Raw genomic sequence first — 15,146 nt, forward strand, 5'->3', positions numbered from 1 at the left:
ATAAGTATTTGATACATCAGAAAAGCTGAAAACCTTTGTTTGCAATTACAGAGATCATATGTTTCCTGTAGGTCTTGACCAGGTTTGCACACACTGCAGCAGGGATTTTGGCCCACTCCTCCATACAGACCTTCTCCAGATCCTTCAGGTTTCGGGGCTGTCGCTGGGCAATACGGACTTTCAGCTCCCTCCAAAGTTTTCTATTGGGTTCAGGTCTGGAGACTGGCTAGGCCACTCCAGGACCTTGAGATGCTTCTTACGGAGCCACTCCTTAGTTGCCCTGGCTGTGTGTTTCGGGTCGTTGTCATGCTTGAAGACCCAGCCACGACCCATCTTCAATGCTCTTACTGAGGGAAGGAGGTTATTGGCCAAGATATCGCGATACATGGCCCCATCCATCCTCCCCTCAATACGGTGCAGTCGTCCTGTCCCCTTTGCAGAAAAGCATCTCCAAATAAAGATTTTTCCACCTCCACGCTTCACGGTTGGGATGGTGTTCTTGGGGTTATACTCATCTTTCTTCTTCCTCCAAACACGGCGAGTGGAGTTTAGACCAAAAAGCTCTAGTTTGGTCTCATCAGACCACATGACCTTCTCCCATTCCTCCTCTGGATCATCCAGATGGTCATTGGCAAACTTCAGACGGGCCTGGACATGCGCTGGCTTGAGCAGGGGGACCTTGCGTGCGCTGCAGGATTTTAATCCATGATGGCGTAGTGTGTTACTAATGGTTTTCTTTGAGACTGTGGTCCCAGCTCTCTTCAGGTCATTGACCAGGTCCTGCCGTGTAGTTCTGGGCTGATCCCTCACCTTCCTCATGATCATTGATGCCCCACGAGGTGAGATCTTGCATGGAGCCCCAGACCGAGGGTGATTGACCGTCATCTTGAACTTCTTCCATTTTCTAATAATTGTGCCAACAGTTGTTGCCTTCTCACCAAGCTGCTTGCCTATTGTCCTGTAGCCCATCCCAGCCTTGTGCAGATCTATAATTTTATCCCTGATGTCCTTACACAGCTCTCTGGTCTTGGCCATTGTGGAGAGGTTGGAGTCTGTTTGATTGAGTGTGTGGACAGGTGTCTTTTATACAGGTAACGAGTTCAAACAGGTGCAGTTAATACAGGTAATGAGTGGAGAACAGGAGGGCTTCTTAAAGAAAAACTAACAGGTCTGTGAGAGCCGGAATTCTTACTGGTTGGTAGGTGATCAAATACTTATGTCATGCAATAAAATGCAAATTAATTACTTAAAAATCATACAATGTGATTTTCTGGATTTTTGTTTTAGATTCCGTCTCTCACAGTTGAAGTGTACCTATGATAAAAATTACAGCCCTCTACGTGCTTTGTAAGTAGGAAAACCTGCAAAATCGGCAGTGTATGAAATACTTGTTCTCCCCACTGTATTTATATCAATATAAAGTCCCTGAACAGAACAGCAAAAGCCATATCCCTAGACTCCGCCACAAGTGGTACTCAGTGATGTTGTGTTGGATTTGCCCCAAACATAACGCTTTGTATTCAGGAAATAAAGTTAATTTATTTGTCACATTTGTTTTGCAGTTTTACTTTAGTGCCTTATTCTGTACAGGCTTCCTTCTTGTCACTCTGTCATTTAGGTTAGTATTGTGGAAGAACTACAACGTTGTTGATCCATCCTCAGTTTTCTTCTATCACAGCCATTAAACTCTGTAACTGTTTTAAAGTCACCATTGGCTCATGTTGAAATCCCTGAGCGGTTTCCTTCCTCCCGGCAACTGAGTTAGGAAGGATGCCTATATCTTTATAGTGACTGGGTGTATTGATACACCATCCAGTGTAATTGAATATCCCTTTGTGCATGGGGAAGTTATTAATCTTTTTTTTCACCTACCAATAGGTGCCCTTCTTTGCGAGGCATTGGAAAGCCTCCCTGATCTTTGTAGTTGAATCTGTGTTTGAAATTCAGTGTTCAACTGAAGGACCTTTTCTTTTTTTTTCTTTTTTTTTTGGGGGGGGATGGATCAGCTTAATATTGCAGATAGATTGTATCTTCTATCAATGTAATTGTCTGCATCACTTCCAATCCCCCATGTTTATTTTTATTTTTTATATATATATTCCCCTTTATTACTTTTCAACCCCACCATCCTTTCCCTACTTGGAGTAAATTAGTGAACAACAAAGCCCAGGCCTCTACTTCCGGTCTATACTTACTATCTACACCTTATGGACAGAGTTAATTTTACAATAATTCTATATCTATATATATATATATTTATTTTATTTTTTGCTCCTGAACTTCTTCTACTCTCAACCTCTCCGATCATTTTCATGATGTCCATCCGGTTTGCTTCTAAATGCCATATCTTTCTAACTGTGCTCTTTCCCAAAAGCTCCCAACATACAACCTATATACTTATTATGGACACAGTATGCTTACATTATTAGCTATCTTTGTTATTATTTGTTGTTATTTGTTATTAGTCCCATCCTTCAACTCTATTCAATACCTCCCATCTATCTCTTAACACCATCCATATAGGATTTCTATTTGCCATATATATTTCAACCGTACTGTGATGTTTTACAAAAGTTCTGAACCTTTCTATTCTCATTGCTTCTACAGATTGTGAATTAAAAATAAACATTTTTGCTAAAAGTATTATTATATTATTGTTGATTGACTATGACTTTTCAGATCACCCAGTGATTCAGACCAACTGAAGGACCTTACAGATAATTGTATGTGTGGGGTACAGAGATGAGGTAGTCATTCAAAAATCATGTTAAACACTATTATTGCACACAGTGAGTCCATGCAACTTATTATGTGACTTGTTAAGTAAATTTTTACTCCTGAACTTATTTATGCTTGCCATAACAAAGGGGTTGAATACTTATTCACTCAAGACATTAAAGCTTTTCATCATTTTATTAATTTGTAAAACTTTCTAAAAACATAATTCCATTTTGGAATTATGGGGTATTGTGTGTAGGACAGTGACACACAATCTCAATGTAATCCATTTTAAATTCAGGCTGTGACACAACAAAATGTCAAAAAAAAGTCAAGGGGTGTGAATACTTTCTGTATGTAGATTGAACAATACAGAGAAAGAGGGTAACCAATGAATGAGCCCATACCTGCCACAGACCCGAGACCACCAACACACTTCCTGCTGTTCTCAAGGCTATTGTTGCATCACTCTCCCTGCAGTCTTAGACACAAAGGTAGACAACTAAAACACTTTAACTGGTGAAATAACTACACCTGATACTTAGCATACAACATGATTATTCATGTGTTGGTCTAAATCTGTTTTATTCTCACAACCCTGACTATAGCACTGAGACCAATGGCCCTATCATTATCAGAATATATGGTTTATCACTAAAAACACAATTAAACAATGTTTCAAGATAATAATATAATAATATAATGATAATAATAATATGCCATTTAGCAGACGCTTTTATCCAAAGCGACTTACAGTCATGCGTGCATACATTTTTGTGTATGGGTGGTCCCGGGGATCGAACCCACTACCTTGGCGTTACAAGCGCCGTGCTCTACCAGCTGAGCTACAGAGATATTGTCAAGTACTTATAGAGTGAAGGGAAGTGGTCTTGTACAGTAAATCAACTTACTAGCTAGCAGAGCATTACTATATAGATAAACGATTTTTCTGTGCTCGAATAAACATTATAATCAGGACCTTTTCAATGCAACTGCTGCATCCTAAGATGGTGGGTTCTTTTACTGATGACTCTGAAGCTTACTTATAATAACCAAAACTGATTTATTTCACGTTCACCTTAACACATTCCAATCAACTACTCTCTACAGTGTCTTCAGCCCAACTCTCCTATATATCATTGAACTTTTACCGCCCTTGCATCTCATAATCCAATCACTTCAATGCAAGAACGGAAACCCCATTGTCATTTGTTAAATCAAATAACTCAACTCCTGCATACAAATCCCATTGGCTATTTGCAACCATTTAAAATCTAAACTCATCAACACATAATACATTTCTCAATACACCACAGCAACAAACCAAAACAAATATAGCTTTGCAAGATTGAGTCAGTGATTTTGTTGTAGGCAGATCCAGAGCGCAATTGAGTAGAATTATATCCGCAGGGGTAGACCACGAGCGTTCTTTCAATCAACCGCGAGTGAATGCGCTTTTCAGATCAGTTCAGAGCCGCGTGTGTATTACTTTATTACTGTAAACGCGCGCCAGAAGTTGCACAAAATTCTCACAATGTTCAAGTTTCCGCTCACAAGACCTAAAATTAGCTCAGTGCCCCAAAACATGAGGGAACATTGGTCAGGACACAAGTAGCTGATACAGAACTATACCTCTTTAAGACATTAGTCTACACTGAGTATACAAAACATTAGGAACACCTGCTCAGGTGACCAGGTGAAAGCTACGATCCCTTATTGATGTCACTTGTTAAATCCACTTCAAATCAGTGTAGATGAAGGGGAGGAGACAGGTTAAAGAAGAATGTTTAAGCATTGAGACATGGACTGTGTATGTGTGCCATTCAGAGGGGGTGAATGGGCAAGACAAAATACCTATTAAGCGCCTTTGAAAGGGGTATGGTAGTAGGTGTCAGGCGCACCGGTTTGTGTCAAGAACTGCAACGCTGCTAGGTTTTTCTATCCTCAACAGTTTCCCTTGTAATAATGGTCCACCACCCAAAGGACATCCAGCCAACTTGACACAACTGTGGGAAGCATTGGAGTAGACATGGGCCAGCATCCCTGTGGAACGCTTTCGACACCTTGTAGAGTCCATGCCCCGATGAATTGAGGCTGTTCTGAGGGCAAATGGGGGGGTGCAACTCAATATTAGGAAGGTGTTCATTCTGCAGAACAAATCACCTTTTTGGAGCACATATACTATACTGGAAGGAAAGTTGGAAAATATCAATTTTAAAATACTTTAAAACAAATGCAACAACATAATTGGACCATAACAATAGATTTATGGTTTCTCTGTAGTTCTGTATGTCTCACCAGCTACACTAAAACCTGGTGTTTCCAGTGTACTGTACTACAGCGCTCTCTACTGGCATCTCAACAACACAACAACCATCAATGTGACTCAAAAACAGTCTATTTTGATTTTAGATTTAGATGTATTACTAAAGGTAAATAATACTTTTTTTTCTTACTTTCGTACCGAAATATATCATATTTTGCATCATCTGCAATGTATAAGAGTTTGTTTTGTAATATTTATGACAGATGGTCATGTTATCCTGTTGATAATTTCAGATTGAAATGAGGTTGTTAGCTTCTTGCTAGCTGAATACCAGTGCTCTCAGAACCACGTTGTGGAGAGATGGGGGTCTGGGAGAGATGAGGATCTACTGTTGCATGTGGGGTTAGGGTACCACTGCAACACAGTCACACATCACAAGGACATTAAATTAAGCTCAAACCTATTGGATCACACTAACAGTAGGATTTGTCCCCACTTTGCTGTCGTAGTTGCTGAGTTGAGTGTGAACAGCTCCACGACAAGCATTACTCTGACGCAGTTTGTTTCACAGTTGCTGAGAGATGGAAACCACAAGCCTGTGTTTGAGGTGTGAAGAACAGCTCTAAATATGGACAAGAAAAGCAACAGTGCACACCAGAAAGACATTCAGAAGCAACTTTATTGTGCATACTCTATATCAATTTACAAATGTCTATAGATTTAATATAAAATGTTCTATCATTTTCTATTCAAAGTTACGAATGAGCCCATACCTGCCACAGACCACAGAAAGCCCACCAACACACTTCCTGCTGTTCTCAAATCCGTTGTTGCATCTCCCTCCCTGCAGTCTTAGAAACATAAAGATAGACAACTAAAACACACTTTATAACTGATTTAAATATATATATATACCTAGCACACAACATTACTATTCCTTTATTGGTCTAAATACATTTTACCCTGACTATAGAATTGAAACATGGGGCTGTCATACCTAGAATAATATGGTTTATGACTAAACAAATCATCAAAATATATATTTTAAGATGTCATCAAACTTACTTACAGAGTGAAGTGAAGGGAGGATAAGTGAAGTGTCTTGTAGGATAAGTCAACTGACTGGCAGTGCAAGGAAAACACTAAATAAATCAAATCAAATCAAATGTTATGTCACATGTGCCGAATACAACAGGTGTAGACCTTATAGTGAAATGCTTACTTACAAGCCCTTAACCAACAATGCAGTTCAAGAAATTGAGTTTAGAAAATATTGACTAAATAAACTGTATAGAATGTTATAGGTATAAGATAATATCAACTGTATTTCCAGAGTGAAGAGAAGAAGTTTGGTAGGAGACCTTACTGGCTGTGAGAAAATAGAGGAGTGTGAGGTCTGTGGTTGACATGACCTATAAGTATTGATGGGCAGAGCTGGCTTCCTGTCCCCATGATGCCTCTTCCTAACAACCAACACATCATTCGATTCACAATAAAAATGTGTGAACGTCTTTTTGGAGAACGCTTAATATACAGTGGGGAAAAAAGTATTTAGTCAGCCACCAATTGTGCAAGTTCTCCCACTTAAAAAGATGAGAGAGGCCTGTCATTTTCATCATAGGTACATGTCAACTATGACAGACAAAATGAGAAAAAAAATCCAGAAAATCACATTGTAGGATTTTTAATGAATTTATTTGCAAATTATGGTGGAAAATAAGTATTTGGTCAATAACAAAAGTTTCTCAATACTTTGTTATATACCCTTTGTTGGCAATGACACAGGTCAAACGTTTTCTGTAAGTCTTCACAAGGTTTTCACACACTGTTGCTGGTATTTTGGCCCATTCCTCCATGCAGATCTCCTCTAGAGCAGTGATGTTTTGGGGTTGTCGCTGGGCAACACAGACTTTCAACTCCCTCCAAAGATGTTCTATGGGGTTGAGATCTGGAGACTGGCTAGGCCACTCCAGGACCTTGAAATGCTTCTTACGAAGCCACTCCTTCGTTGCCCGGGCGGTATGTTTGGGATCATTGTCATGCTGAAAGACCCAGCCACGTTTCATCTTCAATGCCCTTGCTGATGGAAGGAGGTTTTCACTCAAAATCTCACGATACATGGCCCCATTCATTCTTTCCTTTACACGGATCAGTCGTCCTGGTCCCTTTGCAGAAAAACAGCCACAAAGCATTATGTTTCCACCCCCATGCTTCACAGTAGGTATGGTGTTCCTTGGATGCAACTCAGCATTCTTTGTCCTCCAAACACGACGAGTTGAGTTTTTACCAAAAATTTATATTTTGGTTTCATCTGACCATATGACATTCTCCCAATCCTCTTCTGGATCATCCAAATGCACTCTGGCAAACTTCAGACGGGCCTGGACATGTACTGGCTTAAGCAGGGGGACACGTCTGGCACTGTAGAATTTGAGTCCCTGGCGGCGTAGTGTGTTACTGATGGTAGGCTTTGTTACTTTGGTCCCAGCTCTCTGCAGGTCATTCACTAGGTCCCCCCGTGTGGTTCTGGGATTTTTGCTCACCGTTCTTGTGATCATTTTGACCCCACGGGGTGAGATCTTGCGTGGAGCCCCAGATCGAGGGAGATTATCAGTGGTCTTGTATGTCTTCCATTTCCTAGTAATTGCTCCCACAGTTGATTTCTTCAAACCAAGCTGCTTACCTATTGCAGATTCAGTCTTCCCAGCCTGGTGCAGGTCTGCAATTTTGTTTCTGGTGTCCTTTGACAGCTCTTTGGTCTTGGCCATAGTGGAGTTTGTAGTGTGACTGTTTGAGGTTGTGGACAGTGTCTTTTATACTGATAAGTTCAAACAGGTGCCATTAATACAGGTAACGAGTGGAGGACAGAGGAGCCTCTTAAAGAAGAAGTTACAGGTCTGTGAGAGCCAGAAATCTTGCTTGTTTGTAGGTGACCAAATACTTATTTTCCACCATAATTTGCAAATAAATTCATTAAAAATCCTACAATGTGATTTTCTGGATTTTTTTCTTCTCAATTTGTCTGTCATAGTTGACGTGTACCTATGATGAAAATTACAGGCCTCTCTCGTCTTTTTAAGTGGGAGAACTTGCACAATTGGTGGCTGACTAAATACTTTTTTTCCCCCACTGTACAATAAGGAAAGTTGAAAGATATCCCAATTAAATGCAACAACATAACTTGACCACACTAATAGTCCTATGGCTTCTGTACTTCCGTATGTCCCATCAGCTACATACCTGGTGAAGGGATTTACAAGAAATATGTGAACATCTTTTAGGCGCAAACTAATTATACAAGCGGCCTATGCTCCTTCAAAAAAAAAGATTGTTATAATGGATAAAAAATATAATTGTGATAAGCAGTCGTTGTTGAGCAGATAATGGATTTCATTGATTGATTAATTGAATGCATGAATACACACCTAGTATTGTTGAAACATTATTCTACATTATACTACAATTATTTAATGGATAATAGGAGATAATGAAATAAGATACAGCTCTGAACACCCCCCCCCCCATGGTATTCAGACTCAGTAAACTGATAGAGAACGGGAGGATTGGATGACTCTTTACAAGATATTTTCTACTGAAACTTTATTTAGGGATCTGGAACCGGTGCCGGAGAGGAGGGAGATGAAAGAAAACATGTTTCTGCTTTCTGGTGTTTTTTTATGTGACCCTGAATGAGCAAAGCTATTTCCACATAGACAGGAGTAACGTTTCTCTCCAGTGTGTGAGAGCTGGTGTATAGTCAGGGTGGAATCTGGAGGAAAACTCTATCCACACTGATCACAGCTATCAGGCTCCTCTCCTGTGTGTATGCGTTGGTGTGTGCTCAGGGCTCCTGATTGATTGAAGCGCTTCCCACACTGATCACAGCTATAAGGCTTCTCTCCTGTGTGTATGCGTTGGTGTGTGCTCAGGGCTCCTGACTTCCTGAAGCTCTTCCCACACTGATCACAGCTATAAGGCTTCTCTCCTGTGTGTATGCGTTGGTGTGTAATCAGGGATACTGATTGACTGAAGCTCTTCCCACACTGATCGCAGCTATAAGGCTTCTCCCCTGTGTGTGTGCGCTGGTGTGTAATCAGGGCTCCTGAATGATTAAAGCTCTTGCCACACTGATCACAGCTATAAGGCTTCTCTCCTGTGTGTATGCGTTGGTGTGTTCTCAGGGCTCCTGATTGCTTGAAGCTCTTCCCACACTGATCACAGCTATACGGCTTCTCTCCTGTGTGTATGCGCTGGTGTGTAATCAAGGCTCCTGAATGATTGAAGCTCTTCCCACACTGATCACAGCTATAAGGCTTCTCTCCTGTGTGTATGCGCTGGTGTGTAGTCAGGTGTCCTGATTGATTGAAGCTCTTTCCACACTGATCACAGCTATAAGGCTTCTTCTCTCCTGTGTGTATGCGTTGGTGTGTAATCAGGGATCCTGAATGATTGAAGCTCATCCCACACTGACCACAGATATAGGGCTTCTCTCCTTTGTGTATGCGTTGGTGTGTAATCAAGGATACTGATTGACTGAAGCTCTTCCCACACTGCTCACAGCTATAAGGCTTCTCTCCTGTGTGTGTGCGTTTGTGTGCAGTCAGGGTTCCTGATTGATTGAAGCATTTCCCACAATCAAAGCAGGGGTAAGGCCTCTCCCCTGTATGAATTCTCTGATGAGATTTTAAGGTTGTAGATGCAGTGAAACTATTCCCGCACTGAGAGCAGTGGTACGGTTTCTCTCCGGTGTGAATCCGCTGGTGAATTATCAATTCCCTCTGTTTAGCATAACTCTTCCCACAGTCAGAGCAGCAATGATGACGTTTCTTCCCTACACCTCTCTGCTGGTGTTTCTTGAGGTGTTCTGATCCGGATAGACTTTTCTCTGTCTTGTCAGCATCATGATGTTGTTGAGGCTCCCAAGATGATAAGCTCCTCCCACTGAGAGAGCAACGATTAGGGTTGTCCCCTGTGAAACAAAGACATTGAATTGTTAGATTTTGCAAACATGGGCCCATAAACAGATGGGTCGTTCCATGAAATGAATGCCTTTTACGTCCCTTTTTATATTTGTTCAGTAGAAATTGTGCACCAATATAACATTTTCAATCTCTGTTATATTAAATAAAGTACCCATTAAAACAGAACATATGGAGAATTCGATTAATCAAATTTTCATATGAATAAAGACCTGCTAAAGTGACAAAATTCTGCATTTTGACAGGTCCCTCAGTCAACCCTGTGTAACTTTTAGAAAGATTTTAACCCACCTAATACAATAATTTCTCCAAGTTTTAACATCATTGAGTACGGTTACATGCGCAGAATAATATGATTATTGTGAATAGTCAATTAGTATAGGAGTTTGATTTAAACGTTGACATGCTTTGAATAATTTCTCTAATAATCCTGTTTACATGGACACATCTGAAATCAGGCTACCTGATGGGACTTTGGCAATTTTTTGCATTTATCAATCTAAATAAACATTCTACCACAGAGGCCATGTAGCATATTTCATTCTGAGTTCAGACAAATAAAGTTTGTATTTCAAAACTATTTTTAAGATGCATACTTTCAGTTTTTCCGAACTCACTGCACTCACACAAAAGAAGGAAGCATGCTAGCACATACGCAGATTAAATACATTTACATTTTAGTCATTTAGCAGACGCTCTTATCCAGAGCAACTTACAGTTAGTGAGTGCATACACCTTCATACTGGCCCCCCGTGGGAAACGAACCGCCATAACTCTGATTAAAGTGTTCACATGTCCTAATAATTCTAAAGATTGCTCAGAAAACCAGGTGTTTTTAAAGGGGTATGCTTACTTCGGTTATGACCTCACACCAATTAAGATAAGCAGAGTAAGGTGTTTACATGACTAATGCCATACTCGGCCTACTGCCATAATCAGTTTAATAGGAAATGACTAGTGTGCATGTAAAGCCCTAGTTATTTGGTTACTTTGACAGTCATTTCTGAAGTTTATTTATTTAATGTGATTTGTGATTAATTTACGTCTGTCCCTCATGTTTTCTTTAAAAAACGGCATTGTTGGTTAAGGGCTTGTAAGTAAGCATTTCACTGTAATGTCTACACCTGTTGTATTCGGCGCATGTGGCAAATACAATTTGATTTGTTTTTAAGGTCAACCATGTCACATGAACTGTGGCAGGTAGCTTAGTGGTTAAGAGCGTTGTGCCAGTAACCGAAAGGTCGCTGGTTCAAATCCCGTAGCCGACTAGGTGAAAAATCGGTCGATATGCCCTTGAGCAAGGCACTTACCCCTAATTGCTCCTGTAAGCCGCTCTGGATAAGAGTGTCTGCTAAATGACTAAAAAAATAAAAAATAAGGTGAAACTGTTCCTTACATGTTTTTTTTGCAAAAGAGACATTGATCATCTAATAGTCAAATCATAGAGTAAAAGCAGGTGAGCTGGTTCTAATCTTTCTGTCAATTCTCTGGTGTTTTGTGGTGGAAAACTGAGCAAGTGAACCCTTTTACCCATAAATTGACATGGTAGAAATGTTTTAACAATTACATTTTTTTGTGAATATTGAATTCAATTGCCACTCCCTGTTGCACAAAACTTGCTTCCATTACCCTTGTTATAAGCGAATTCGTGGCTGATTTTAAAGGACCATTTTACCAATGTAAACTAGTGGTTGTGTTGTTTTCAGTAGTCCCGTTATGTTCAACACTGTTACTTTATTTGGCACATTGGCATTTACCATAGTATTTCATTTTTATTTCACCTCTTGAGATGGGAAAACACGTTTTTTATTACGTTTAACACATGCTCTATGACAAGAATGTTAAATTTAGGTGAAATCAAAGTTGTTATTTTTTATACAAAGTTACACTTCTCAAAATTGTATGGAACAACCAGATATTTTCATAAATATATAATTAAGCAATTAATTGTTACAGAAGCAGACTGTAGTCTAATCTACACATCATGGTTCTTACTTAATGAAATCAAATCTCCATCTTCCTTCTCTTCTCCTCCTCCTCTCTCAGTTCCACTCTGCCCCGGTGTTTTCCTGCAGTCGAGCAGTAAAGTACCGGGAGGCGGTCGACCTGGGGACTCCTGGAGGGTGGAGGGGGACAGGCTAGCTTTGTCCTGTTGGCGGCAAGAAGTATTCTACATAGATTAATATTAAACTAATGATTTTATTAATTCAGTCTAAACCTCTGATTGATTTGGGAGCATCCCTAGAATATCTCCTTTTACCTGAAATGTTCAATCGTTCACTACAACCCACAAATCTAAAAGCATTGGATTGGTGGAGGCATCGGCTAGTTTCCACCATATTCCGGGACCACCCATACACAAAAAAAGGTATGCACGCATGACTGTAAGTCGCTTTGGATAAAAGCGTCTGCTAAATGGCATATTATTATTATATTATATTTATTATACCAGTCATTTCCTTTCAAACAGCGAGGAAGAGGAGAAACGAGAGGGATAACTTGGCCCAAAATCTGGCTTATTTGATCGAATATACATTTCGTAACGATTAGGTTGTTAGGAGTGTATTGGTAAAAGTAGGACACGTGACATCCCGGCAACTTTGAGAAAATAAACACTTATATGGGAGTAGTGCCTGGTCGTCACTAGTTACCACAAACAAAGTTATAAACCACGCCCATTTATGCAATTGATCTTATTAAAATGTGACTTTAACCCTAACCTTAACCACACTTCTAACTTTATACCTAACCATAAATAAATAAAAATGCGATATAGACGTTTGACTTTGTGGCTGGGGTAACTAGTGGAAACTCGATTATCTGCCCTCTCATTGGTTATAATGGTCCCACCTGATCTTGCCTCGTTCTGATTGCCTTCCATTTTAGAATACATTTATTTTCTTCGTTAGAGCGGCCACTTGAGTATCTGGTCAAATAATGGATAATGTGTTCGAAATCCGTGAAGGGATGTGAACATGTGCACACTTTGGGAGGAAGGAGAGATGTTTAGGTCATAGTCACAGATTCCTAAACATTAATAGTAGTAGGCTACTTTTTGCTGAAGGAAAACAAATCCCAGCAAGTTTTACCGTCAAAGATGATTAAAAACTATGCCTAGACATTTTATACAGCTCTGCAGGCCTATAATGTTGAAACCAGACTTACCCGATTCATTGTGGAAGCTATTGTTTCTTTGTATGATATGAAATGTTTGTCGGCTACAACAGTACAATTAGGGTGCTGTGCTGTTGTCTTCATCTTCGGTGGGGTTTATCGGCGGTTGGCATCCAACGTTATGGTGCATTACCGCCACCTACTGTACTGGGTGTGGGCCAGAGACCGGGAGAAACTAAATCCTACCTGCCAGCCCCGTTGCTCTTAAAAAATATAACAATATTTGAGACTATATCTAATGACGTTCTACTCAATATACTCTTTAAACTAATTTCCTGTATCCCCTTCTCCCTCATACTAGATCGCATCCTCTCTCTTTCCCTCTGATACTGCCCACACTGTAGAAATACATGCTCCATGGTCTCTGTATCCTGGCAATAATCACACTTTCCTGTTGGATGCTTTCCTATCACATTTAAGGTCTTATTCAACTGGCTGTGTCCCACCCTTAATCTTGTAAAAATAGCCTCCTCTCTTCTGTTCCTTCCTGCCGTCCTCCCCTCCCCGACTTTCCTCTGTACTTGAAATAAATGCCTGCCCTTATGACAGGGGCGGTGTGTTCAATAGGGCGATATGGGCGACGCACTGCCAAACGGGAAAAGGAAGGGATTTTTTTTCTAATCAATTATATCACGGCAACAGTAGTTATCAGTGTTGTAATCTAGACGTCTGATCTGCCACAGTGCCACTAAATGTCCAATCAGGCTAAAGTCGTGCTTCAAATGGCCCCCCCCCCTTTTGGGGCGATTTCAGTCAGGTTGAAAATCGCCCAGAAGTCTGTCATAGACTCCCATGTAAAATCTATTTTTTTCAAATATCAGAGCTTTCAATACAATCTCTATGGGTTTCTGAGGGCTTGCACTTACGCGCTTTCGTCATACGTAACATAACCATGAACGTAACTAAGAAAAGAGCGGGTAGCCTCGTCAATCAATTCACTACTACTATCAAAATGGCTAGGCTTCAGTGCAACTCGATTGTGTCTTTGAAAGAAGTTCCTTTTTGTCGGCGAACAAATGAAGATAAATTGGCAACGAAACAATTAGGACCTCCCAGACCAAATTTTATAATTCAACAGGTTTCTACTAAAGGGGGGAAGTCCTACACCCGAGGATTTTCCAAAAATTGGTACGAACGAAAAACCTGGCTAGCAGGCTGCGATGTAGCTAATGCAATCTTCTGCTACCCCCTGCTTACTCTTTCACCCTGAAGGCGGCACGGCAGACAGCACCGCTTGGACAGCGACTGGTGTGTAACGGACATGCACCATCTTTCAGGAAAGATTAAGAAACATGAGCTGTCAAAGACCCACATGGATAGCTGTTTGAGATTGTCTGCTTTGGGGAGAGTGAACATTCCCACTCAACTGGATGAGGGATACAGGCTAGCTGTCCGCCGCCACAACGATGAGGTTAGTGTTGATAATCACAAGTTTACTGGAGAACTGAAACTGACAAGGCTGACAAGATAGGACCCTTTTGTCCATTGTTATTGGATAGGAACAGAACTTATAACCAGCTCCTGACCTAAATAGATCTTAGCACAACATTTTACTCAACATATCATATTCCATATTCACTATAACAAATATATTTACTACGACATTAGCAAGAACCGCCACATCCTCAGCCGGCTAATCCAGTGTGTGAAGTTTTGCGGAGTGTTTGAGTTAGCTTTGCGAGGCAAAGATGAAACTGAGGGCTCCACCAACCCTGGTAAGCCAACACTTTTGAGATCAGTCAATAAATGCTTCTGGTATTGACTTATATGCTGCCCCTGTCTTCATGTTGTTGCTGGACATATCTTTTTTAAAATGTGTGTAGGTCACCTAAATCATCAGAAAAATTGCCCCCCCTGAGAATTTTTTCAGGAGCCGCCACTGCCTTATGATCTCTATTCCACTGCTCCTGCCATCTCTTCACCATCACTGTATATCAGACTTTTTGCCTCTGCCTTGCTCATTGAAACACCAACATCCCCACTACTAAGCGCTTGTTTAGTCAGTACAT

At 40.5% G+C, this 15,146-nt stretch overlaps 1 protein-coding gene across 2 annotated transcripts in view; it reads right to left on the minus strand.

Annotated features, from left to right (window-relative positions):
* Positions 1-8,358: 8,358 nt before the first annotated feature.
* Positions 8,359-15,146, minus strand: part of LOC311119902 (uncharacterized protein) — a 94,448-nt gene continuing 87,660 nt past the window's right edge. Inside the window, exons 1-3 of one of the 2 annotated variants that reach the window (XM_084194552.1) lie at positions 13,129-13,232; positions 11,959-12,112; positions 8,359-9,953 (exon numbers count right to left, since the gene is read on the minus strand). In XM_084194552.1, coding sequence (XP_084050678.1) covers positions 8,767-9,953; positions 11,959-12,112; positions 13,129-13,221 — 1,434 coding nt within the window. In that variant the 5' untranslated portion in view covers positions 13,222-13,232 and the 3' untranslated portion in view covers positions 8,359-8,766. Of the gene's footprint in view, positions 9,954-11,958; positions 12,113-13,128; positions 13,233-15,146 lie in introns of those variants that run through there. The other variant, XM_084194553.1, reaches the window with a different exon arrangement.

This window comes from Coregonus lavaretus, assembly GCF_964263955.1.
Source record: "Coregonus lavaretus genome assembly, contig: HAP1_SCAFFOLD_55, whole genome shotgun sequence".
Classification (NCBI taxonomy): Eukaryota; Metazoa; Chordata; class Actinopteri; order Salmoniformes; family Salmonidae; genus Coregonus; species Coregonus lavaretus.